Source organism: Panthera tigris, chromosome B3 (assembly GCF_018350195.1).
Source record: "Panthera tigris isolate Pti1 chromosome B3, P.tigris_Pti1_mat1.1, whole genome shotgun sequence".
Lineage (NCBI taxonomy): Eukaryota > Metazoa > Chordata > Mammalia > Carnivora > Felidae > Panthera > Panthera tigris.
Window position 1 is genome coordinate 52,516,914 of NC_056665.1, and position 27,163 is coordinate 52,544,076.

Here is a 27,163-nt window from a genome sequence, read left to right on the forward strand (position 1 = left end):
TGAAGTAGCTTCCTCCCTACCATTGTAGGTTAAGAGCTTTTTCGTGGAAAGAGTGTTAGATATTAAGTGACAGTTAAAATCACTTTTTGGTATGAGAGTGCCCTGAGATGACAGTAGACATTTTTTGACTGGCCTTTAAAAAATATATATACCTAATTTAGTGTTCTAGGTGTCAGCAAGAATGGTTTTTGGTCTGTTCCCTGTAGTTGATTCCCTCTTGCCAAGAGGAGGGTGAACTGGGAATTGGCTCTCAAGGAATTATTAGAAAAATGAACAATCAGGAGACTATAGATGCTAGAGAGGATGTGGAGAAATGGGAACCCTCTCTCACTGTTGGTGGGAATGCAAACTGAGGCAGCCACTCTGGAAAACAGTGTGGAGGTTCCTCAAAAAATTAAAAATAGATCTACCCTATGACCCAGCAATAGCACTGCTAGGAATTGACCCAAGGGATACAGGAGTGCTGATGCATAGGGGCACATGTACCCCAATGTTTATAGCAGCACTCTCAACAATAGCCAAATTATGGAAAGAGCCTAAATGTCCATCAACTGATGAATGAATAAAGAAATTGTGGTTTATATACACAATGGAATACTATGTGGCAATGAGAAAAATGAAATATGGCCTTTTGTAGCAACATGGATGGAACCGGAGAGTGTTATGCTAAGTGAAGTAAGTCTTAGAGAGAAAGACAGATACCATATGTTTTCACTCTTATGTGGATCCTGAGAAACTTAACAGAAGACTATGGGGGAGGGGAAGAAAAAAAAAAAGAGTTTAGAGAGGGAGGGAGCCAAAGCATAAGAGACTCTTAAAAACTGAGAACAAACTGAGGGTTGATGGGGGGAGAGGGAGGGGAGGGTGGGTGATGGGTATTGAGGAGAGCACCTTTTGGGATGAGCACTGGATGTTGTATGGAAACCAATTTGACAATAAATTTCATATTAAAAAAAATCATCTCTACCAGGCTCTGGTAGCTTCCAGGAACAGAGGATTTATGTCCCTTTTTATCAGGTATGTGACCTGGAACCCAGATCTCTATCTTAAGTCCGATGGGGACGTCTACGTCAGCTCTTTCTCTTCCACTTGCAGTGGAGTCTCTGATCTCTCCTTAGTCCATTTTCTCTATTCCTTTTTCTAGATGATTTTCCCCATTGAATTTTTTTTTGTTTCATAGTATAATTAATGTCATTTTATTTGATGTCTTTTGAATACCTGTTTAATACTCTTTGATATCTTTTTCTGCTTCTCATCGTTTTTATATTATTTTTCACTGGATTATAAAATTTCTGGCAAATGTGCCATTGAAATGCTATCTTTGTTAATAAAGTTATTCCTATGTTAAAAAAATTCTTACAGAAAAGGATGATTTCTTTGAATAGTTCAACCTTGTATTTGATATGTAAAGTAAAGCCTGATGAATTTTTGACAACAGGGAAGGGATTCTTAAATCCAATTCTTTTCCAGTTATATTTATGGGATGGAATAAATCATGAATACTGTGTTGGGATTGTATTATATGTAATTAGCTTATACATTATTGTGAAAAGGATGTTGTCTTTATTTTCTTTTCCTAAATGTTAATGCTTTGTTCATTTCTTTTTAGATTGCAGCTTCGTATGGTAATGCTGTTTGTATTTTTGAGCCCTTGGGCATAAATTCTCATAAGAGAAATTGTGTAAGTATTCAGTGGTAGTAGAAGTTTTTTAGAGTTAAGTTTAGAATCCAGTTGATAGCAGTAAAGAGTGCCTTACAAGAGCTAGTGCTGAATGTGGTCTGGAATACCCATCTGAAGTTGGTCTGGTGCTTTTGATGGTAAGATCTTCTACATTCACTAGAGATATACCCCTAGACCTTTTAGAAACCTAGTTTTCTATAATATTGCTAATTGAGATTTACCTTGTTAATTGTAATCTACCTTAGTTGAACTACTATTTTTTCTTGTCTAGATTGCTGGAGTAGTCTCTGATATGTTTTATATCCTTCTCTTCTCTTTTCTCAACACAGCAGTCATGACACACTTCTCCACCTAAAACTCCCTATTTCTCTCAGACACAAAGCCAAAAAGCCTTACAATAGACTCTATAGTCTTTTTTCCCTCTAGTACTCACTTAACACCTCTCAGAGCTCGACTCCTACGATTTTTGTCCTCTAATGTTACTCCAGCCACACTGGCATTTTTATTCTTTGAACAGTTACTTTCCCATCTTAGGTCTTTGCATTGTTTTTTCTCTTGTCTGGAATGTTTTTCTTTCTCTGGGTAACTCCAAGGTCAGCTCCTGCAGATCCTGTAAGTATTTTCTCAATAATACCTTCCCAATGAGGATCCGCCCATTTTTAAAATTGCCCATTTTAAAACAAAACCACTTTTATTTTAACCCCTCATCCTTCTATTTTAAACTTTTTCCCCACAGCATTTATCTTATTTGTTATTTACTGTTTAGAATGTAAGCTCCATGAGGGTATGGAGCTTTGTTTCTTTTGTTCATTGGTGCATCTGAAGTACTTAGAACAAGACCTGGAACACAATAGGTGCTTCTAAATACTTGTTGAGTGAAGGAGTTAGGAGCTTAGGTAAACTCACTAATCAGCTAAATGGTCTAGCATATCACATTGAGAACCAACCATTCAAATTCATTCTAGGTGCTATATTTTATTTTACTTAAAATTCACAGGGGCGCCTGGGTGGCTCGGTCAGTTAAGCATCTGACTCTTGATTTCGGCTCAGGTCATGATCTCATGGGTTTGTGAGTTTGAGCCTTGCATCCAAATCTGCATTGATGGTGTGGAGTCTGCTCGAGATTCTCTCTCTCCCTCTCTTCCCCTCTCCCCCCACCAATAAATAAATAAACTTAAATATAAATATAAATAAATATATATGTATATATTTATAAATATATATAATTATTTTTAGATAATGAAGTTCAGGTTTTGCAGTTATTTTAAAATTCTGGCTCTGGATGGTCATGATACCTTGAATGAAGTATTTGTTAAGTATTTAAAAAGTATCATACAGAGAGAGAGAATTTCTGTTTATTAAATTATTACTACTTGCCGAGCAGTTGATGTATAACTTGCCTAAGGTGATGTGGCTTTACATGCACTATACTTTACAAAAGGACATTGTGTATTTATGTACTACAAAGAAATATCTCAACTTTTTTCACTTACTGTATTTCATGGCAAAGGCCTTTGACTTTTGCACTTTAAATCTTTCTTTTAGAATGAAAATAGAAAAAAGACTGGAAATTAGTCAAATAAATATAATACACATAATATAGATTTGTGGATTGTATATATTGTGTGGTTCAAATTTGTTGACTTTGGGAGATACATCTAGTTTTATTTTAGATGTTGAGTCCATAGGATTATGATAATTTTCACTTCCTTCTAATGTGCATTTGTTTTCACAAACATGTATTGAGTGCATATGTTCCAGCCATTACAGCACTCAAGACACAAAGCTTATTATGGCATAATTCCTACCTTAAAGAGCTGGAGTTTACTAGGAGATTCAGACACATGCATGTGGCCACTGTTAAAATGGGATGTAAAGGGTACCATGGCTGCTGCCGGGATGTCAGCAGAGGTGGTGATTTAGCTGGATATAGATGTAAGCATGGGAGCTTGCAGGTGGAGAAGAGAGAAAAAGCATGTCCTACATCTAAGAATGTGTTTATAGACATGGAAGGAAGCCTGAGAGAACATGCTTTGGGCATGGCAAGCAGCTTGATGTGGTAGAGTAAATAATAAATAACTATTTGAAGTTAGTTTAGGAGCAATATTTTCAAAATAATAGTGAAATATTTACATCTTTGTTTTAGATCATAAAGTCTTAAGGTGAATAAAATGATAAAATGGTAATATTTGTGGATATTACTTTAAAAACATATATGTTTCTTTTTTCTTTCTATATGTTTCAGCAACTCAAGTGTCAGTGGCTTAAAACGGGGCAGTTTTTTTTGAGTTCTGTGACATACAATTTAGCATGGGACCCTCAAGGTATTTAGTGATTATATTTAGAAATTATAAAGAGTAAATGTTCATTTAGAAATGTCTGATTACAATGTAATATAGTTTCTCATAATAAAATGGTCAGTGTAGAATATTTTATTTTTGTTAGTGAATGAGTGTATTTTTTTTTCTTCTTGGTATACACTGCTTTGTACAGTGCTTAATTTACTTTGAGTTCTGTGCTTTTATTCCCTGCCTTTGAATGTTTTATTCTAGGAAACAGTGATGATTTGTTTCCTTAGTTAACACTTACACTGTGTTTAATAAGAAATAAACTCAGAAATAAAACAGGGCCAAAAAAACCCCCTATCTCATTTATTTTTTGTGTTTTAGGAAATTTTGTCTTTAAATTTGAAAGATTAGAAACCCCTAATGATAATGGCCATTGCCCCTCTTTACATTCATGATTAATAAGGTTAATTTTGTAGAAAAACAAATTTCATTAATCTTTAGTTCTGTTTTATATCCTGAGAACATTCTATGTTTACATAACAGAGTGTTTTGCGTTTGTTTTGTTATTGTACTTTTGCTTTTTTTGTTTTGTTTTGTTTTTAAGATTTACCTGATACACAGTAGCTCTTTGCCAGTAAGCTTTTCTTTTTTGTTGTCAAGTTTCACCCGAGACTTACCCTTTCTTGTGTAGTGGATTCTTAGAACTTTGAAATGGATATGTCTTGGTTTTCACAGAATAGTTTTTAAACCTAAATATAAGCCCACATGTGCAATTCTTTCTCCAGATAAGCCATGCGTATTCATTAGAACTTTCTTTAATTTTCAGATAACAGATTGTTGACAGCAACCGATTCTATTCAGTTGTGGGCTCCTCCAGGAGGTGACATTCTGGAAGAGGAGGAAGAAATTGATAATAAAATTCCTCCAGTTTTAAATGATTGGAAGTGCATCTGGCAGTGCAAGTTAGTGTCTAACTCTGTTGTTCTCATTAATTAAAAAAACCAGTCATCCTAAAATATGTTCCCTTGCACAGTGATCTCTGTTTTTTGATAGTACAATTACATTTAGAAGCCTAGAAAGTGGACTTCTTCTTTTTTTAAATTTTTTTTTTTAATGTTTATTTATTTTTGAGACAGAGAGAGACAGAGCATGAACAGGGGAGGAGCAGAGAGAGAGGGAGACACAGAATCTGAAACAGGCTCCAGGCTCTGAGCTGTCAGCACAGAGCCCGACGCGGGGCTCGAACTCACGGACAGTGAGATCATGACCTGAGCCGAAGTCGGACGCTTAACCGACCAAGCCACCCAGGCGCCCCGAAAGTGGACTTCTTCTAACCCAAACCCATATTAACCTTTCCTCTGTGTTACAGTTGATTGGTTAAAAAAAGGACAAAAATATTTTTCGAGTTACAACCTCAGGACTTGGGAATTACTCCTTAATGGATGAGATGTAGATAGGGATGGGGAAGAGGAAGATGTGATACAAGTTGCCAGCTACTCTTAAGTGGAAGAATGGCTATACCACTGACAGTATGGATTATGTGCAGGGACCCACTTAGCCAGGGGAGATGGGTGAGCTCAGTTTTTAACTTGTTATATTTTGGACATTCATGGGGCAGGTAGGTGGAGATCTCTTTTATGCATGTTGATTGCATTCTTCTTTGGATCTCCAAAGTCAACTTTGGATTGGTTTTCATAATTAATTTGTATTTTAAGGGAGATGAAAACTCTCTTGTTCTGATATGTTATGAAAATCTTGTTTTGACCATTTATATATACAGTGTTCCAGATTTTAAAAATGCAGACTGGTTAACTTTTTTTTTTTTTTTTTTTTAGAACCTCAGTGTCTGTACATTTGATGGAATGGTCCCCTGATGGTGAATATTTTGCTACTGCTGGAAAGGTAAAGGACCAAATAAAACATAAACAAAAGAAATAAAAAAACAAAAAATGTTCCTTTTTCATTGTCATTTTCAGTTTTCTCATCTGAGAAAAATAGGGGTAATCATACTCTGCAAAGCTGGCCTCAGAAAAAGTGATAGTATTTTTAAATTTTTTTTTTTTAACGTTTATTTATTTTTGAGACAGAGAGAGACAGAGCATGAACAGGGGAGGGGCAGAGAGAGAGGGAGACACAGAATCTGAAACAGGCTCCAGGCTCTGAGCTGTCAGCACAGAGCCCGACGCGGGGCTCGAACTCATGGACCGTGAGATCATGACCTGAGCCGAAGTCGGACGCTTAACCGACCGAGCCACCCAGGCGCCCCAAAATAGTGATAGTATTAATGGGAGATCTGGTATGCTCCCCGTAGGTAGTAGGCACTTGGAAAATAAATGTTATTTGACTTTGTTTAAAATTTACATTTTACAAAATTAATTTTTATGTTTAAAGAATAGCATATGTATGTAATTTAAGAAGTGAAATAGTACTACTAGATTCACAATGGAAAGAAGTACTCCTTTAATCCCATTCTTATTCCTGTGTCCTGAGGGAGTTACTTGTCAAATTGCGTGTTTTGGTATTTCCTTTCATGTTTCTAAGTAACTTGCTAATGTTCCCATTTCTTGATTTTTTTTTTCCTTTTAGTTTTATGTATCCTCTCTTTTCTTCCTGTGGAATCTGAGACTTCAGTCCACTGGCTGATGTCCCCCATCCCCATCTCTACTTTTGCCACATATACACATTGACTTCCCTTCCTCCTGTCTTGCTGATGTAGATATCTCATAACATTTGGGTAAATATTCACATTGCTAAGATTGTGTAAAATGCTCTTCACAGAATAATTACTTTGGAGTTACTAGTAACTTTGTTTTACTATTTGCTTCATTTTGTATATACCTAATTCACCCCCAAACCTCTGGCAGTCTTTGGATCTCCTCTTGCTATAATCCCACATAAGAGTTACCCTGGAAACTTTTTTGCCCCCACTCTGGCTTAGTTGCTCTCCAAGCCTAAAATAGCAGAGCTGTCATTTTTGAATTTTATGAACCTTAGGAGATTCTGTTTGCCCTGTTTCTTAGCATCATTTATCTTCTTCCCTTGCCTGATAGGGATACTCTTTAGTAGATTCCTGAAAAGGGTGAATGGGAAAAAAAAAATTGAAGGTATTGCAAGCCTAAAGAGTTCTTTTTTTATGCTTGATTTGGCTAGGACTAGAATTGTGTTGAAAATTTTCTCTCAGGGTTATGTCCTGGTTCTGTTGCTTTCTAGCTACCGGTGTTGCTATTTGAGAAGTACAGTGCCATTAGGACTGCCCTCCCTGCCCATCTCCACCTTATAGAGGTTTTAAGAATCTTCTGGTGTTTTCAGGTGCCTGAGTGGCTCAGTCGGTTAAGCATCTGACTTTGGCTCAGGGCATGATCTCATGGTTTGTGAGTTCGAGCCCCACACTAGACTCTGAACTGACAGCATGTATCCTGCTTGGGATTCTCTCTCCTCCTCTCTCTGCCCCTCCTCTCCTTGCTCTCCATCTCTCTTTCTCAAAAATAAGTAAATACACATTGAAAAAAACCCACAGGGAAAGTTTAATTGTATTTAATTGTTGTATTATATACAACTTTTATATATATAACTTTTTATATGTATATAACTTTTTAATATATATACATATATACACGTATATGTGTGTATATATATATACATATATATATATTTTATATATGTATAACTTTTTTTATATGTATAACTTTTATATTACACTAAAACACAAGAATAGGTTTTCCAAGAACACCAGAGTTTATCCTTTTTAGTTCATCTCTAGTTGTAGAACACTCTCAACTGTTTTGTGGCTGAATAATTAGTTGATCCAGAGATAGTTGCTCAACAGGTGACAATATAGACAGGAAGACTGCACAATATTATTGACAGAGAGACTGCAATCATGTGCAGTTCAGTAGTTACCTAATAACAATTTCAAAGTAGTAAGGAGTGTAAAAACTATTTTGAGATATTTACAGCAAATGTCGTGTAATCTTAAAACATCTGTGATTTCTGTTAGAGACAGAGTCATAGGTACCACTAATACCACTTTGGTCTGTCGCTTTTATTTGTAACTGAACTTTAGCATTTCCTTCAGTTAGCAGTTATGAAAATAGAGAAGTAATTGTTTTTCACCACTCTAGTTCATGGTAACTCTGAGTCTTAGTTGTCTTGGTTTCTCAAGAAGCAGATTCTGAGACAAGGATTCAAATATAAGTAATTCATGTGGGGAATGATCACCAAGAAATATACTGGATTTAAGGCAGGGAAGTGAAGGGGCTGAATAAAGGGTATGCTATCATGCAAGTGACTAACAAGTTGGGATCTCTGGGTAACTCCGGGAGCTGGTGTTCCTCACAACATCGTGTTCCTCACACATGTTCTTCATATGTATCAGTTGTTGGTTGGGCGCTGGTTATGGTATAGCAGTAGTTCTCAGCACTCAAAAACAAGTCCTAGGAAACTTCAGGCAGAGATACGTAGATGCCATAAGTTAGAAGTTGCACACTAAAATGGTAAGGCATGAGAGCATACAGGGTGTATCAAAAATATCTTTATATCTTAGAATTCTCTCAACAGGCTCCTGGGGTTAGAGGACCTCAAAGAACCTGTGCCCTAAAATCTGGACATTTTGTGTTTTTGTTTTCCACATTTATGTCTAAAATCTATGTGGAATCATTTTTAGATACGATTTAAGGAAGAGGTTGATTTTTTTCTATATTGTTACCCAGTTGTCCAGCACACTATTGAAAAGCCTCTTCTCTCTCCATTGCTCTGTAATACCACTTTTGTCATAGATTTCAATGTCCATATTTGTGTGGATCTGTGTCTGGGTTATTTTCTCTAGTCCATTGGTCTTTTGTTGCACCAGCATCACTTGTCTTAATTGCTATAGCTTTTGAATTGTTTTGATATCTGGTAGAACAAGTCCTCCTATCTTGTTCTTCTTAAAGATGGTCTTATGTTTTCTTGGTCCTTTGTATGTTCAAATTAGTGTTTGGGTAAATACCCAATAGTGAAGTTACTGGATCATATGATACTTCTGTTTTTAAGTTTTTGAGGCACCTCCATACTGTTTTCCACAGTGGCTCCATCAGTTTACATTCCCACCACCAGTGCATGAGGCTTCCTTTTTTCCCACATCCTTGCCAAGGCCCTTGGTATTTTCATGTAAATTTTAGGATGAGCCTGAAAAATTTTAAAAAACAAACAAAAAAACTTCTTGTGATTTCGATTGGTATTGCATTGACTCTATAGGTCAGTTTGGGGAGAATTGATATCTTTACAATTGAGTGTCCATCATGAATGCAACATATCCCTTCATTTATTTTAGAATTTTTAATTTTTCTTAGTATTCTTTTATATTTTATGTAGAGGCCCTAAACATTTATTATATTCATTCCTAAATATTTGATATTTTTTGATATTGCTATAAATGGCATCATAATATAAATTTAATTTTATAATTGTGAATGGTAGATAGAAATGAAATTAATTTTTTATATTGGTTTTAAACCTAGCAAATGTTACTGATAAAGTCACTGATTCTATTAAATCCTCTGTAGATCTTTCGTTTTTCTCTGTACATAATTATCTGTGAATATTGAGAGTTTTATTTCATCCTTTCTAAATCTCAAATGTTTTGTATCTTTTCCTTTTTTTTACTACAGTATGTAGGACCTCTAGTATAATGTTGAATAAAATTAGTGAGAGTAGATATCTTTTTCTTACTCCCAATTTCAAGAGGATACCTTTCACTGTGTTACCTTTGATTATGATGTTTACTGTAGGTGTTCGTTCTCGGCTAAAGGACATTTCCTTATTTATAGTTTGTTAGAATTTTTTTTTTTTTTTTAAATCACAAATGATGTTGAATCTTAGGAAATATTTTCCCTGAATCTATTGAGATTATAATTTTTTTCTTTTTACTCTTTTTTTTTAAAAAATGGTTTTAATGTTTATTTATTTTTGAGAGAGAGAGAGAGAGAGAGCGCGCACGCACATGCGCGCGCGAAGTTGGGGAGGGGCAGAGAAAGAGGAAGACACAGAATCTGAAGCAGGCTCAGGGCTGTCAGCACAGGGCCTGATGCGGGGCTCAAACCCACAAACTGTGAGATCATGACCTGATGCTCAACTTACTGAGCCACCCAGGCGCCCCATCTTTTTGTACTCTTTTAATAAGATAAATAGTTGGGCTTATTTTCAAGTATTAAATAAGCCTTGTGTTTCTAGAATAACCCTAAGTTGATTATAATGTATTATTCTTGCTGGATTTGGTTTGCTAATATTTTCTTCAAGATTTATGAGATCTATCTGTGTGTTAGAGTAAGATCACGTTGGTATATGTTATGGACTGAACATGGCCCCCCAACCCCCATTCATATGTTAAACCCTACCCCCCAATGTGATGGGATTTGGCTATGAGGCTTTTGAAAGGTACTTACTGTTAGATGAGGTGTGATGAGCATATCACCCTCATATAGGAATAGTGAGTACTTTTATAAGAAGAGACACCAGAGAGCTTGTTCTCCTTCTGTGACATGAATACATAGCAAGAAAGTAGTTGTCTGCAAGCCAGAAAGAGAGGTCCACCAACTTGATCATTCTGGCAGCCACATCTCAGCCTCCAGCCCTCAGAACTGTGAGAAAATACATTTGTTTAAGCCACTCAGTCTATGGTATTTTGTTATGTCAGTCCAAGCTCACCAATACAGCATAGCATGCCAGACATGCTATAATCTCGCCCATTCTGAAACAAGTAAACAACAGTACCAAAACTTTCTCTTGACCTTCTCTCAGCTTTTGCCACATTTCTTTGTCCCCCTTATAGCACCTTCAGAGAGTTGCTTATAGTTGCTGTCTCCAAGTTTTTCTCTTCATTCTCTCTTCTGAAAGAGTCATTAGTGAATTCCTGTTACCAAATCCTGTGGTTAGTGCTTACTTACCCTAATGGCATGAATTAACACAGTTGGTTACTTCCTCACCCTTGAACACTTTCTTCAGTTTACTTTCAGGACACCATACACTCTCTTGATTTGCTTTTTAACTCTCTGACTGTCCCTCATTAGTTTGTTGGGATCACCTTTTCTTCCCTACTTTAAAATTTTGAAGTACCCTAGGGCTTATTTCTTAGACCTCTCCTCTGACCATACTCACTCCCTTGGTGATCTCCTCTTATCTCATGGCTTTAAGTGCATTTAGATTTGTATCTTTTGCCTGTAACTCTCCCCTGAGCTCCAGGCTAATTGTATGTGCATGTATGTGTGTATGTATGTGCACACACTACACACATGTATACACACACTATACACACATGTACACATACACACACATTACACACATACATAAAACTAAATTTTTTAAGTTTTAATTTAAAAAAATACATCAGATGATATACATGCCAAAATACATGTTTTAAGGAAAACCTAAGTGGATACAATAGTGCCATTAATTGTATTTGAAAGAGGGTAATAGGAAAACATGCTTCAAATGCAGCATAGCGTGCACAACACTACCCAAGCTGATGTCAGGGCAGTGACTATCTGGGAACATTATAAAGCTGCTTTTCAGTGTAAATCTAGAGTAGCTCTCTGATCACACTGAATTTGTCCTCCATTAAATCATCATGATGGCTTCATCTACAACAGACTTGTTAAATCAAAGGAATGACTAGCCTTACTAATCATTTGTGAGTATATTGTGACCCTAAGAAATATGAGTAACAAAAAGAACAAATCTGTAGGTATGGCCATTTTTTCATGGTCAAGTTTTAGGAGTAGTGGAATGCTAGTTTTTAAAGATGAAAGCTTTAAAGGTGACTGCCTAGTTTTAGAGATCAAAGGCAAAAATTATATTCTTTTTTTTTAAAGTAGGCTTCATGCCCAGTGCAGAGCCCAATATGGGGCCTGAACTCATTACCCTGAGATCAAGACCTGAGCTGAGATTAAGAGTTAGACACAACCAATGGAGCCACCTAGGCGCCCCTATTCTTTTTCAAACTATTTTTCCAGTGATTCTGATGTTTTCCTTTTATTAACCTTGTTTTTCAGACGTTATGGAAAACTCTTCTTGCATCTCTACATTCTACACAGAAATGTTAAATATTAGTTTTTTTTTAATTCGTAGGTGATTGAATTGGCTTGTCAAGTTTTTCAGTGTTTGTTGTTTTTTATTTTAGAGTGTGTGTGTGTGTGTGTGTGTGTGAGAGAGAGAGAGAGAGAGAGAGAGAGAGAGAGAGAGAGAGAATGAATGGGGGAGAGGGGCAGAAGGAGAGAAAAAGAGAATCCCAAGCAGGCTCCACACTCAGCCCAGAGCCCGATGAGGGACTCAATCCCATGACCCTGAGATCATGACCTGAGCCAAAATCAAGAGTCAGATGCCCCATGATGTACTTTTTTTTTTTTTTTTTAGAGTTTATTTATTTATTTTGAGAGAGAGGGAGACAGAGAGAGAGAGAAAGAGAGAGAGAGGGAATCTCAAGCAGGCTCTGCACTGCAGGGCTCAAACTCACCGCGAGATCGCTACCTGAGCCAAAGTTGGATGGTTAACCAACTGAGCCACCCAGGCACTCCAGTGCTCTGTTTAAATATCACTTTTTTAAGGAAACCTCCCAGACCAGGTCAAGTCTCTCAAGTATATACTCTCACAGTATGCTTTTAATTTGTAGCACTTATAATTTTATTAAAACCATAATTTGTATCTGTTGTTTTTTTTAAAGAAGTCTCTCCATGCCTAGTGTGAGGCTTGAACTCAACAACCCTGAGATCAAGACCTGAGCTGAGCTGAGATCAAGAGTCTGACCCTTAATTGGCTGAGCCATCCAAGCGCCCCAACAATAATTTGTATCTTTATTTACTGTTGTCTTCCCTTCTGGAGTATAAGCTCTGTACAACTAGCAATTATATTTTGTTGTCTTCTATCTCTTCCTTCCCTTCTCCTAACTATATTCCCATCAGTTTATTTATTTTTTTTATTATTTTTTTATCCCCATCAGTTTATACAGTGCCCGCATCGAGTAAAGATTTATTGTTTGAGTGAATCAAGTGACCATTTTGTAGTATATAAGCAGTTAATAGCACATCATTATCCATTTATATGTTACAGACTAATTTTGTTTTTAAGGCTGAAACAGTCTGAAAGCTATTGAATTTTCTCAGAGTAAAATTTAGCTCTTTAGCAGATCTGTATCTGGACATGATCACATGAAATAGAAGTCTTATAAAATATATTAAAATGCATGTAATTGGATTCAATTAAGAATAGTATATTAATGTAAATTACAAGATGTCTATCTTCTCTAAGTCTACCTTCTACCCTCTAGGTCCATCTGTGTTGTTGCAGATGTCAAGATTTCATTCTTTTTTATGGCTGAGTAGTATTTCTGTCTGTGTGTGTGTACACACCATATCTTCTTTATCCATTCATCTTTTGATGGACATTTAGGTTGCTTCTATATCTTGGTGATTGTAAATAATGCTGCAGTAAATACAGCATTGCATATATCTTTCAAATTAGTGCTTTTGTTTTCTTTGGTTAAATGCCCATCAGTGAAATTACTGGATTATATGGTAATTCTATATTTAATATTTTGAGGAACATCCGTAATGTTTTCCAAAGTGGCTGCACCAATTTGCATTTCCACCAAAAGTGCACGAGGGTTCCTTTTTCTGCACATCCTCACCAACACTTGTTATTTCTTGTGTTTTTGATTTTAGCCATTCTGACAAGTGTGAAGTGATATTGTGGTTTTGACATGCATTTCGTGATGACTAGTGTTAAGCATTTTTTTCATGTGTCTGTTGGCCATCTGTATGTCTTCTTTGCAAAAATGTCTATACATGTCCTCTGCCCATTTTTTAAATTGGATTATTTGTGTGGTTTTTGTGTGTGTGTGTTGTATAAGTTCTTTATATGTTTTGGATATTAAACCCTTACCAGATAAATAATTTGCATATATCATTCAGTAGGTTGCCTTTTTGTTTTGTTGATGGTTTTCTTCACTGTATAAAATCTTTTTATTTTGGTATAGCCCCAATAGTTTCATTTAGCTTTTGTTTCCCTTGCTTCAGGAGACAAATCTAGAAAATGTTTCAATGGCTTATGTCAAAGAAATTACTGCCTGTTTTCTTCTAGGAGTTTTACAGTTTCAGGTCTCACATTTAGGTCTTTAATCCATTTTGAGTTTATTTTTGTATATGGTGCAAGAAAGTGGTCCAGTTTCATTCTTTTCTTTTGCATGTAGTTGTCCAGCTTTTCTAGCCCTGTTTGTTGAAGAGATGGTCTTCTTTCCATTGTATATTTTTGCCATTTTTGTCATAGATTAATTGACCATATAATCGTGGATTTATTTCTGGGCTCTCTATTCTGTTCCATTGATCTATGTGTCTCTTTTTGTGACAGCACCATACTGTTTTGATTACTACAGCTTTGTAATATATCTTGAAATCTGGGATTCTGATACTTTCACCTTTCTCATTTGTTTTCAAGATTGCTCTGACTATTTGGAGTCTTTGTGGTTCCATACAAATTTGAGAATTATTTGTTCTTGTTCTATGAAAATGTTCGTAATATTTTGATAGGGATTGTATTGAATCTGTAGATTGCTTTGGATACTATGGACATTTTAACAACATTAATTCTTACAGCCCATGAGCATGGAGTATCTTTCCATTTGTTTATGTCACCTTCAAATTTTTATAATTTTTAGAGTACAGGTATTTCACCTCCCTGGTTAAGTTTAATTTTATTCTTTTTGGTACAGTTGTAAATGGGATTGTTTTCTTAATTTCTCTTTCTGCTACCTCATTATTAGTGTATGGAAATGCAACAGGATTCTGTGTATTCATTTTGTATACTGTGATTTTACTGAATCCATTCATCAGTTCTAGTAGTTTTTGGTAGAATCTTTAGGGTTTTCTGTAGACCGTATCATATCATATGCAAATGGTGAAAATTTCATTTATTTCTTACCAATTTGGATACCTTTTATTTCTTTTTCTTTTATTGTTTTGGCTAGGACTTACAGTATTATGTTGAATAAAAGTGAGAGTGGATATTCTTGTCTTGTTCTCTTAGAGGAAGGTCTCTCAGTTTTTCAACATTGAGTATGATGTTAGCTGTGGGTTTTTTCATAGGTAGCCTTTATTTTGTTGAGGTATGTTCCCTCTAAGCCTACTTTGTTGAGGGGTTTCATCATGATTGCATGTTGTACTCTGTCAAATGCTTTTTGTGCATCTATTGAGATTATATGGTTTTTATCCTTTTTCTTGTTAATGTGATGTATCATGTTGATTGATTTGTGAATACTGAACCACCCTTGCATCCCTGGAATACATCTCACTTGGTTGGAGTGAATGAGTTTTTAAAAGGATTCTTGGATTCAGTTTGGTAATATTTTGTTTAGGATTTTTGCATCTATATTCATCAGAGATATTGGCCTGTAGTTTTCTTTGTAGTGTCTTTATCTGGTTTTGGTATCAGGGTAATGTTGGCTTCATAGAATGAATTTTCCTTCCTCTTTTATTTTTTGGAATAGTCCCTCATGTAATCTTAATGTTTCTGATTGTCTCTCGTTGCTCACTCATTGTGTTATGTTTGCCTCAGCTGTGTGTCACAATTTTGAGACTATTTTAGGATATATGATCTTTTGACGAGAGGGTCATGTGGTACATTAAAAACTATTAATGACCTGTGTAAGATGATCAGTATTCATTGTTTGAACATCTACTGAATTTGAACTCTCATCTCTAATGAATCCAAAAGATTCCTTTGTACTTCAGACACAACTAATAAGACTAAAAAAAGCACATCCTCTCAAATGGGACATCTAGATTTCATGCTCCTCAAAGGTGATTCTGTTTGCATGTTCCATAATACTTAGTTTTTTTTTCTTTGAATTTTTATTACAATAGCCTTAGCAGTTGATTATCATTTTTCCCCAAGTATTAGTCATGCTTTCTTTGCATTAAATTCTCCTAATTCTCCTAAGAGATAAGCATTCTGTAATTCTAATGGAAAGATAAGAATGCCTTACTGGTAAGGATCCTTTAGAGGTTAATAAAATGTGTCGTGGGTTTAAAAAGCTTATTTCCTCACATTTTTGAGAAGATACTACATCTATTTAAGATCTTCATGAAAAAAGAACAGAAACTAACTTTGTAATGTTGGCACTTCCCTCCCCCCCCACCCCCCATCTGTTCTGCTTCTGTTAACAAAGCCAAGTTTGTCTGACTTGATGAAACAGATGGTAACTGTGTGATCTACCACTAGAAGGCATTTTCCACCGCCTCTGCTACATATGACAGGGTTTCAGTTCAGGTGTTGTGGGACTCAAAATCAGGTACCTTGAGAATTTTTAATATTTTTAGTATTTCAGTTCATTGAGTACTTTCTATTTTTGGGGGGCTTAATAGTAATTTAACTTTTTATCTGAACTTTAAAGTCTTACTTGTTAAAGAGCTGTTTTTTCCCCCCACAATGTGTACCTGGTCAAATCTTCAGTTAAAGAATTGTTTGCTTTGCTTGATATGTATTTATTTAAATTTTTTAGGTTTATAAAGTTTATATTTGAACACTTTCTATAAGAGTTGGTTATTTTGTAAAATTTGAAAGTGGTTTAAAATACTATTTTCTTTGGAAACATTTTTTTTTTTAATAGAGGATTAATGCTTTTGAGTAAAATACTGGGCTTTTTAAGGGCTTGGATAAGAATTTTTGATGAGGGTGATTTTGGCAGGAAGGAAAGCAGTAGGCTACAGAATGTTTCCAGAAGGTTTTCTTCCTCTTGAAATCACTTCCGTGTTCTTAGATTCAATGTTTTGGTTATTTAAGGATTGCCTTCTTGACCTTTTTTCCTTCTTTAAAATGGAATTATCTTTACTTTTTAAATGTGATAATGTATTGTAAAAAACATGCAGAGAAAATGAAAATCCTCTGCCAAATAGTCCTACCTTAAATAAAAAAGTTCACTGTTTTCTATTCAGTATATATTCTTTCAGACTTTTTGTTTCTTTGTAAGCCACATGGAAGTATGTGTGCATATACACACATACTCAAATTAGGTCATATTCTTTAAATTGTCTTTTTCACTTAACGTATAAGATTGCTGTGTCAATGCACAGCAATTCTTTTTAAAGGTGACATTATTTCCCATTATATTAATGAATATGTGTTTTAACTTAACCAGATAACTATTAATGAACATTAAATAGTTCTGTTTTTTCTATTGCTGTTAAATATGAGCATCCTTGTACATAAATCTTGTCCTGTTGTTTCCTTTTTACAATTAACTTTACTGAAATATAGTTAAGATAAAATGTATATTTTATGTGTACAGTTCAGTGCGTATTGACAGATTTATGTACTTTGTCAAGATTGCTTTTGCTATTCAAGGTCTTTTGTAGTTCCATATATATTTTAGGATTTCTTGTTCTAGTTCTGTGAAAAATACTGTTGGCATTTTGATAAGGATTGCACTGAATCTATAGATTGCTTTGAGTAGTGTAGACATTTTTACAATATTAATTCTTCCAGTCTATGAATACAGTGTTATCTTTCCATTTGTTTATATCTTCTTTAATTTCTTTCATCAGGGTCTTCTAGTTTTCAGTGTATGGTTCTTTCACCTCTTTGGTTAAATACATTCCTAGGAATTTTATTATTTTTGATTCAATAGTAAATGGGATTGTTTTCTTAATTTCTTTTTCACTATTTTGTTATTAGTGTATAGAACTGCATCAGATTTCTCTATATTGATTTTGTATCCTCCAACTTTATGGAATTCATTTAGTAGGTATGATAGTTTTTTGGTGGAATTTTTAGGGTTTTTTATATGTAGTATGTCATTTGCAAATACTAACAGTTATACTTCAAAATGCCTTTTCTTTCCTTTCTCTTGTCTGATTACTATGGCTAGGACTTCCAGTACTGTGGTGAATGATAATGGTGAGAGTGGACATTTTTGTTTTGTTTCTGATCTTAGGAGAAAGGTTTTAGCTTTTTACCATTGAGTTTGATGTTAGCTGTGGGTTTGTTATATATGGCTTTTATAATGTTGAGGTATGTTCACTCTATACTACTTTGTTTAGTTTTTATCAAGAATGGATGTTTGTCAAATGCTTTCTCTGCATCAGTTAAGATGATCTTAGGAACTTTATCCTTAATTTTGTTAATGTAATATGTCATGCTGATTGATTTGCATAAATTGAACCATCCTTGCATCCTGGAATAAATCCTACTTAATTGTGGTGAATTTTAATTTTTTATAAATTTTAATTTATTTTTGAATTGGTTTGCTAAGATTTTGTTGAGGAGTTTTGCATCTACGTTCATAAGGATTATGATGTAACCTATAATTTTTTGGCCAGAATTGTGTAACTATTTTATTTTTGTTTTGGTTTTTATTTTTATGTTTATTTTCCTTCCCTTCCCTTCCCTTCCTTTCCTTTTCCTTTCGTGTGTGTGTGTGTGTGTGTGTGTGTGTGTTTTGTGTGTGTGTGTGTGTGTGTGTGTGTCTTTGTGTCTGGTTGTGGTATTAGGGTAATGCTGGCCTCATAGAATGAATTTAGAAGGATTTCTCCCTCTTCTATTTTTTGGAATACTTTAGAAAGATAGGTATTAACTCTTCTTTAAATATTTGGTAGAATTCACTTGTGAAGCCATCAGGTACTGGACTTTTGTTTATTGGCAGTTTTTGATTACCAGTTCAACTTGATTGCTAGTAATTGGTCTGTTCAGATTTTCTATTTCTTTATGATTCAGTTTTGGGAGATTGATGTTTGTAGGAATTTATCCATTTTTTTCTAAGTTCAGTTTGTTGGCATATAGTTTTCTTTGTCATAATCTGTAATTTTTATGTATTTCTGTGGTATTGGTTGTAATTTCTCTTTCATTTCTGATTTTATGTCCTCTGTGTTTTTTCTTTATTAGTCTGGCTAAAGGCTTAATAAATTTATCTTTTCAAAGCATTAGCTCTTAGTCACATTGATCTTTTCTATTCATTTTTATTCTCTATTTCATTTATTTATACTCTAATTTTTATTATTTCCTTTCTTCTACTCATTTTGGGCTTTGTCCTTTTTCTAGTTTCTTTAGCTGTGAGGTTAGATTGAGATTTGTTTGTTTCTTGAGGTACACTTGTATCTCTCTAAACTTCCCTCTTAGAACTACTTTTGTTGCATTCCACAGATTTTGGACCATTGTTTTTCATTTTCATTTGTCTCCATGTTTTTGTTATTTCTTCTTTGATTTTTTCATTGACTCATTGGTTGTTTAGTAGCATCTTGTTTTGCAAACTTCATGTATTTGTTTTTTTCTTTCAGTTTTTTTTATTATAATTGATTTCTAGTTCATACTGTTGTAGTTAGAAAAGATGGTTGATATGATTTCAGTCTTCTCAAATTTATTTAAAGACTTATTTTGGCTTAATGTGACCTATCCTGGAGAATGTTCTGTGTGTACTTGAAAAGAATGTATTCTGCTGTTTTGGGGTGGAATGTTCTGTTAAGTCCATCTGGTCTAATGTGTTGTTCAAAGACACTGTTTCCTTATTGATTTTCTTTCTGGATGACCTATCCATTAATGCAAGTGGGGTATTGGGATATTTCAGTTCTGTACTATTTTTGTGTTGCTATAAATTCCTCCATTTATGTCTGTTAATATTTGCCTTATATCTTTAGGTGCTCCTGTATTGGGTGCATAGATATTTACAACTGTTATAGCCTCTTGTTGGAGTGATCTCTTTATTATTATGTAAAGCCCTTTTTTGTCTTTTTACAGTTTTTGTTTTTAAGTCTGTGTTATCTGATATGAGTGCTACCTCAGCTTTTTTTTTCTCCTCCATTTGCATCGAATATCTTTCATAATCCCTTCACTTTGTCTGTATTGTCTTTAGGTCTGAAATGAGTCTTGTAGGCAGCATATAGATGAGTATTGTTTTTTTGTTTTTAAAATTTTAATTTATTTTTAAAATTCAAGTATAACATACAGTATAATATTAGTTTTCATGTGTACAATATAATGATTTAATAATTCTGTACATTACTCTGTGCTCATCACAGTAACTGTACTCTTAATTCCCATCACCTACTTTACCCATCCACCCCTCCCACCTCCCCTCTGGAAACCACCAGTTCTCTATATTTAAGAGTCTGGTTTTTCGTTTTTTTCCTTTGTACATTTATTTTGTTTCTTAAATTCCACATATGACATCAGCTGTACTGAATAAAAAGCTTTTGCACAGTGAAGGAAATCATCAACAAAACAAAACACAATCTACTAAATGGGAGAAGATATTTGCAAATTATATATTTGATAAAAGGTTAGTATATGAAATATATAAAAAACTAGTACAACTCTGCACCAACCCCCCCCCCCAATAATACAATTAAAAATGGGCAGAGGACCTGAAGAGACATTTTTCTTTTTTTTTTTTTTTAACGTTTGTTTATTTTTGAGACAGAGAGAGATCATGAATGGGAGAGGGTCAGAGAGACAGGGAGACACAGAATCCAAAACAGGCTCCAGGATCTGAGCTGTCAGCACAGAGCCCAACCCAGGGTTCAAACTCACAGACCGCGAGATCATGACCTGAGCCGTAGTTGGACGTTCAACCGACTGAGCCACCCAGGTGCCCCTGAATAGACATTTTTCTAAAGAAGACATACAGATGGCCAACAGACAAATGAAAAGTGCTCAACATCACTAGTCATCAGGATGTGCAAATCAAAACCACAATGAGATCACCTCACAATTGTCAGAATGGCTTAAATAAAAAACACAAGAAATAACAAATGTTGACGAGGATGTGGAGAGAAAGGAACCTTGTGCACTGTTAATGGGAATGCAAGCTAGTACAGCCACTATGGAAAAGAGTATGGACGTTTCTCAGAAATTAAAAGAATTACCGTATGATCCAGTAATTCCATTGATGGGTACTTACCCAAAGAAAACAAAACACTAATTTAAAAAGATACATGTATTCCTGTGTTTATTATAGCATTATTTACAGTTAAAGTAATTATTGATAGGTATGTACTTCTTGCCATTTTGTTAATTGTATTCTGGTTTCTTTATAGTTCATCTCTGTTTCTTTCTTGCTCTCTCCCCTGTGATTTTATGGTTTTCTTTAGTGTTAAATTTGGGATTCTTTCTTTATTTTTAGTGTATCTATTGTGCATCTTTGGTTTGTTGTTGCCATGGAGTTTATATATAATACTCTATATAAGTCTGTATTGAGTTAATGTTTGTTTAAGTTCAAACACATTATAAAAGCACTACAGGGGCGCCTGGGTGGCTCAGTCGGTTAAGCGTCCGACCTCGTCTCAGGTCATGATCTCGTGGTTTGTGAGTTCGAGCCGTGCGTCGGGCTCTGTGCTGACAGCTCGGAGCCTGGAGCCTGCTTCAGATTTTGTGTCTCCGTCTCTCTCTGCCCCTTCCCCACTTGTGCTCTGTCTCTATCAAAAATAAATAAAAAATAAAAAAAAATTAAAAAAGCACATACATTTTTACTCAAGTTTTATGCATATTGTATCATATTTTACATCTCTTAATTTTGTATATACCTTGACCAACTTTTGTATGTATAATTGATTTCACTACTTTTGTGTTTTAACCTTCCACCAGCTTTGAAAGTGATTGATTTACTCTCGTGACTATATGTTTATTTTTGCTAGTAAAAGTTTTTTCTTTTATAGTTTTCTTCTAGTTATGGCCTTTTCTGTCTACTTAAAAGAGTTCCCTTAATATTTCTTACAAGGCTGGTTCAGAGGTGATGAACTCTTTTTTAATTAACTTTTATTTGTCTGGGAAACTCCTTATCTTTCCTTTAGTTCTGAATGATCACCTTGCCTGGTAGAGTATTCTTGGTTGTAGTATTCTTCATTGTAGAGTGTTCTTAGTTTTTCTTCCTTTCAGCGCTTTGAATATATCCTGCCATTCTCTATTGGTCTGCAAAAGTTTCTGCTGAAATAAGCAGCTGATAACCTTACGGAGCTTCTCTTGTATGTAACCATTTTCTTTGGCTGCTTTTATGATTCTCTATCTTTAATTTTTGCCGTTTTCATTGTTGTGCATCTTGGTGTGGACCTCCTTGGGTTCATCTTGTTTGGGGCTTTCTTTGCTTCCTGGGCCTGGATATCTGTTTTCCTTCCCCACGTTAGGGAGGTTTTTAGGTAATCTTTCTTCAAATAAATTTTCTATTCTCTTCTCTTCTTCTTCTAGGATCCTTATCATGTGAATGTTACTATGCTTGATGATATCACAGAGATCCCTTAACCTAGCTTCATTTTTTATGACTTTTTTCCTTTATGCTGTTCAGCTTGGATGCTTTCCATTATTGTGTCTTCCAACTAGCTGATTCGTTCTTTATCCTCTAATCTACTGTTGAGTCTCTCTAATGTATTTTTCTTTTCAGTTATTGTGTTTTTCACCTCTGATTGGTTATTTTTTATAGTTTCTATCTCTTTGTTGAAGTTCTCAATGAGTTCATTCACTCTTCTCTCAGTTTCTGGTAAGCATCTTTGTGAGCATTACTTTGAACTCTTAATTGGGCGTATTGCTTTTCTCTGTTTTGTTTAGCTCTTTTGCTGTGTAATTTTGTCTTATTCTTTCATTTGGGACGTATTCTTCTGTCTTCTCATTTTCTCTCATTCTCTTGTGTTTGTTTCTTTGTATTAGGTAGGTCAGCTGTATCTCTTGGTCTTGAAAGTGGTGGCCTTGTATATAGAACGGGTCCTGTGGTACTTTGCAGTGCAGTCCCCTCTGGTCACTAGAACCAGGTGCCCTGGGGTTTCCAGGGGCTTCCCGGTGTGGGCTGTGTGTACCCTCCTTTGTGGTTGAGCTATGACCTGTGTGGCTGTGCTAGGGGGTGTACTCATCCTGGGTGTATGCATTGAGCTAGGTGTGGTGGGCTGGGTGCTGCTTTGGAAGTGTGCCTGCTAGGGCTGGCTGGTTGGTTGGGGCAGGTTGTAGGAGTACTCTAGTCAGAGCATGCTGGCAGATGGAGTGTCAGGACTGGCTGTGGAAAGCTTCTGGCTATCTAAGATAGGGGAAAGCAAGAAAAAATGGTGCTGGCCAGCACTTTTGTTGACAGAGAATGCTCCTGCAAATCCCTGCCTCTCTGGCACACATTCTAAAATTAGTGTATCTTCTTCACATATATCTTAGGCTGTTTTCATTCTGCTTCTTTTATGCTGTGTCTTGAGCTGAGTTATTTGGCATACTGGCTCTGTAAGGGCAGAAACTCACTTTTCTATAGCCTCTGGCTATCTTAGAGTGAAGCCCAGCTGATTTTTAAAGCCATATATTATGGGGACTCACTTTCTCAGTGCAGGTCTCCAGGGCTGGGGGTGTCTAGTGTGGGGTCTGATCCCCTTGCTCCTCCTGTTTGTGGGTAGCCAGGCCAAGGGTTTGGTTCCCAGTCAAGTCTCTGCCCTTCCTACCCTTTTCAGTGTGATCATCTCTATGGTTAGCTGTGGAAGATCTGTTCTGCCAGTCTTCACGTTGTTTTCAGAGTGAATTGCAGTGCATATTGTTGACCTTGTTGTTTCTGTTAGAGGAGGTAAGGGTCAGGATCCTTGTACTCTACTATCTTTCCTACTTTACATAGCTTTGTAGTAAGTTTTGAAATTGGGTAGTGTAAGTCCTCTAACTTTATTTTTCTTTAAAAATATTTTTGGTGAGCCTCTTCCGATTCTGTGTCTTTCTCTCTCTCTCTCTTTCTCTGCCCCTCCCCTGCTTACACTCTCAAATATAAATAAACATTATATTTTTGGTGGTATTATTTCTTTGATGTCATACAAATTTTAGAAGGCAGTCAGTTTCTACCAAAAAGTCTGCTGTGATTTTGGTTATGTTCACATTGTATCTTTATTGATCAGTTTGGGAAGAATCGGATCAGTAACATTTGTTTTCCAGATCCATGAAGATGGTATGTTTCTCTTTTTTTTTAGGTCTTCTTTGTCTTATTTTGTATTTTGTAAAGTTTTTAGCATACATGTCTTATACATAATTTAAGTTTATTTTCCTAATGTAAAAGGCATTTAAACAAATTATATTTCCAATGATTGCTAACATGTAGAAAGAAAATTGTTGTTTGACTTTTGATCTTTAGTCTTAAGACCTTGATATTAGGTCTAAGTCTTTTTCTTTCTTTCTTTTTTTTTTTTTTTTGTAGATTCCTTAGGGTTTTGTGAAAAAAGACCATTTCACTTCTTCCTTTCTAATCTGTATGTTTTTTTCTATTTTTCTGTGAATATTTTCTATTTTTATGCTATTTCTATTTATTTTTTCCCTTGCTCAACTTATTGAGAGTACTAGGACCAACTTCTAGGAAAAGCATTCAGTCTTTCCCCATTAAATATGTCATCAATTGTAGGTTTACTGTAGATGTACTTAATTAGGTTGAGGATATTCCCTTCTGTTCCTTCTATTCCTAGTTTGCAGAACAGCTTTTATTTCCCTCATGAATTAATGTTTATTTTTGTCAGTTTCTTCTTCTGTATATATTAAGATAATTATAGGAGTTGTGTTTTCTTTTTTTAAGATGGTAAATTACAGTGATTGATTTTTTAAAATATTTTTTTAATGTTTATTTATTTTTGACAGAGAGAGAGATCGAGTGCGAGCCAGGGAGGGACAGAGAGAGAGGGAGGCACAGAATCCCAAGCAGATTCCAGGCTCTGAGCTGTCAGCACAGAGCCTGATGTGGAGCTTGAACCCACAAACTGTGAGATCATGACCTGAGCTGAAGTCAGATGCTCATCTGACTGAGCCACCCAGGCACCCCAGAGATTGATTTTTATTTTTTATTTATTTTTATTATTTTATTTTTATTTTTTTTCAATATATGAAATTTATTGTCAAATTGGTTTCCATACAACACCCAGTGCTCATCCCAAAAGGTGCCCTCCTCAATACCCATCACCCACCCTCCCCTCCCTCCCACCCCCCATCAACCCTCAGTTCTCAGTTTTTAAGAGTCTCTTATGCTTTGGCTCTCTCCCACTCTAACCTCTTTTTTTTTTTTCTTTCCCCTCCCCCATGGGTTTCTGTTAAGTTTCTTAGGATCCACATAAGAGTGAAACCATATGGTATCTGTCTTTCTCTGTATGGCTTATTTCACTTAGCATCACACTCTCCAGTTCCATCCACGTTGCTACAAAGGGCCATATTTCGTTCTTTCTCATTGTCATGTAGTACTCCATTGTGTATATAAACCACAATTTCTTTATCCATTCATCAGTTGATGGACATTTAGGCTCTTTCCATAATTTGGCTATTGTTGAGAGTGCTGCTATAAACATTGGGGTACAAGTGCCCCTGTGCATCAGTATTCCTGCATCCCTTGGGTAAATTCCTAGCAGTGCTATTGCTGGGTCATAGGGTAGGTCTATTTTTAATTTTTTGAGGAACCTCCACACTGTTTTCCAGAGTGGCTGCACCAGTTTGCATTCCCACCAACAGTGTAAGAGGGTTCCCGTTTCTCCACATCCTCTGTAGCATCTATAGTCTCCTGATTTCTTCATTTTGGCCACTCTGACTGGCGTGAGGTGATATCTGAGTGTGGTTTTGATTTGTATTTCCCTGATAAGGAGCGACGTTGAGCATCTTTTCATGTGCCTGTTGGCCATCCAGATGTCTTCTTTAGAGAAGTGTCTATTCATGTTTTCTGCCCATTTCTTCACTGGATTATTTGTTTTTCGGGTGTGGAGTTCGGTGAGCTCTTTATAGATTTTGGATACTAGCCCTTTGTCCGATATGTCATTTGCAAATATCTTTTCCCATTCCATTGGTTGCCTTTTAGTTTTGTTGGTTGTTTCCTTTGCTGTGCAGAAGTTTTTTATCTTCATAAGGTCCCAGTAATTCATTTTTGCCTTTAATTCCCTTGCCTTTGGGGATGTGTCGAGTAAGAGATTGCTATGGCTGAGGTCAGAGAGGTCTTTTCCTGCTTTCTCCTCTAGGGTTTTGATGGTTTCCTGTCTCACATTCAGGTCCTTTATCCATTTTGAGTTTATTTTTGTGAATGGTGTGAGAAAGTGGTCTAGCTTCAACCTTCTGCATGTTGCTGTCCAGTTCTCCCAGCACCATTTGTTAAAGAGACTTTTTTCCATTGGATGTTCTTTCCTGCTTTGTCAAAGATGAGTTGGCCATACGTTTGTGGGTCTAGTTCTGGGGTTTCTATTCTATTCCATTGGTCTATGTGTCTGTTTTTGTGCCAATACCATGCTGTCTTGATGATGACAGCTTTGTAGTAGAGGCTAAAGTCTGGGATTGTGATACCTCCTGCTTTGGTCTTCTTCTTCAAAATTACTTTGGCTATTCGGGGCCTTTTGTGGTTCCATATGAATTTTAGGATTGCTTGTTCTAGCTTTGAGAAGAATGCTGGTGCAATTTTGATTGGGATTGCATTGAATGTGTAGATAGCTTTGGGTAGTATTGACATTTTGACAATATTTATTTTTCCAATCCATGAGCAGGGAATGTCTTTCCATTTCTTTATATCTTCTTCAATATCCTTCATAAGCTTTCTATAGTTTTCAGCATACAGATCTTTTACATCTTTGGTTAGATTTATTCCTAGGTATTTTATGCTTCTTGGTGCAATTGTGAATGGGATCAGTTTCTTTATTTGTCTTTCTGTTGCTTCATTGTTAGTGTATAAGAATGCAACTGATTTCTGTACATTGATTTTGTGTCCTGCAACTTTGCTGAATTCATGTATCAGTTCTAGCAGACTTTTGGTGGAGTCTATTGGATTTTCCATGTATAATATCATGTCATCTGCAAAAAGCGGAAGCTTGACTTCATCTTTGCCAATTTTGATGCCTTTGATTTCCTTTTGTTGTCTGATTGCTGATGCTAGAATTTCCAACACTATGTTAAACAACAGCGGTGAGAGTGGGCATCCCTGTCGTGTTCCTGATCTCAGGGAAAAAGCTCTCAGTTTTTCCCCATTGAGGATGATGTTAACTGTGGGCTTTTCATAAATGGCTTTTATGATGTTTAAGTATGTTCCTTCTATCCCGACTTTCTCAAGGGTTTTTATTAAGAAAGGGTGCTGGACCTATGACCCAGCAATAGCACTGCTAGGAATTTATCCAAGGGATACAGGAGTACTGATGCATAGGGGCACTTGTACCCCAATGTTTATAGCAGCACTCTCAACAATAGCCAAATTATGGAAAGAGCCTAAATGTCCATCAACTGATGAATGGATAAA

General features: G+C 35.7%; 1 protein-coding gene across 3 annotated transcripts in view; it reads left to right on the plus strand.

Moving 5' to 3' along the window:
• DMXL2 (Dmx like 2) overlaps nt 1–27,163 on the plus strand; it is a 152,286-nt gene that overhangs the window by 27,798 nt on the left and 97,325 nt on the right. For 2 of the 3 annotated variants that reach the window (XM_042988851.1, XM_042988852.1), the window contains exons 3-6: nt 1,610–1,681; nt 3,927–4,005; nt 4,796–4,931; nt 5,805–5,871. In XM_042988851.1, coding sequence (XP_042844785.1) covers nt 1,610–1,681; nt 3,927–4,005; nt 4,796–4,931; nt 5,805–5,871 — 354 coding nt within the window. Of the gene's footprint in view, nt 1–970; nt 1,018–1,609; nt 1,682–3,926; nt 4,006–4,795; nt 4,932–5,804; nt 5,872–27,163 lie in introns of all 3 variants that reach the window. The other variant, XM_042988853.1, reaches the window with a different exon arrangement.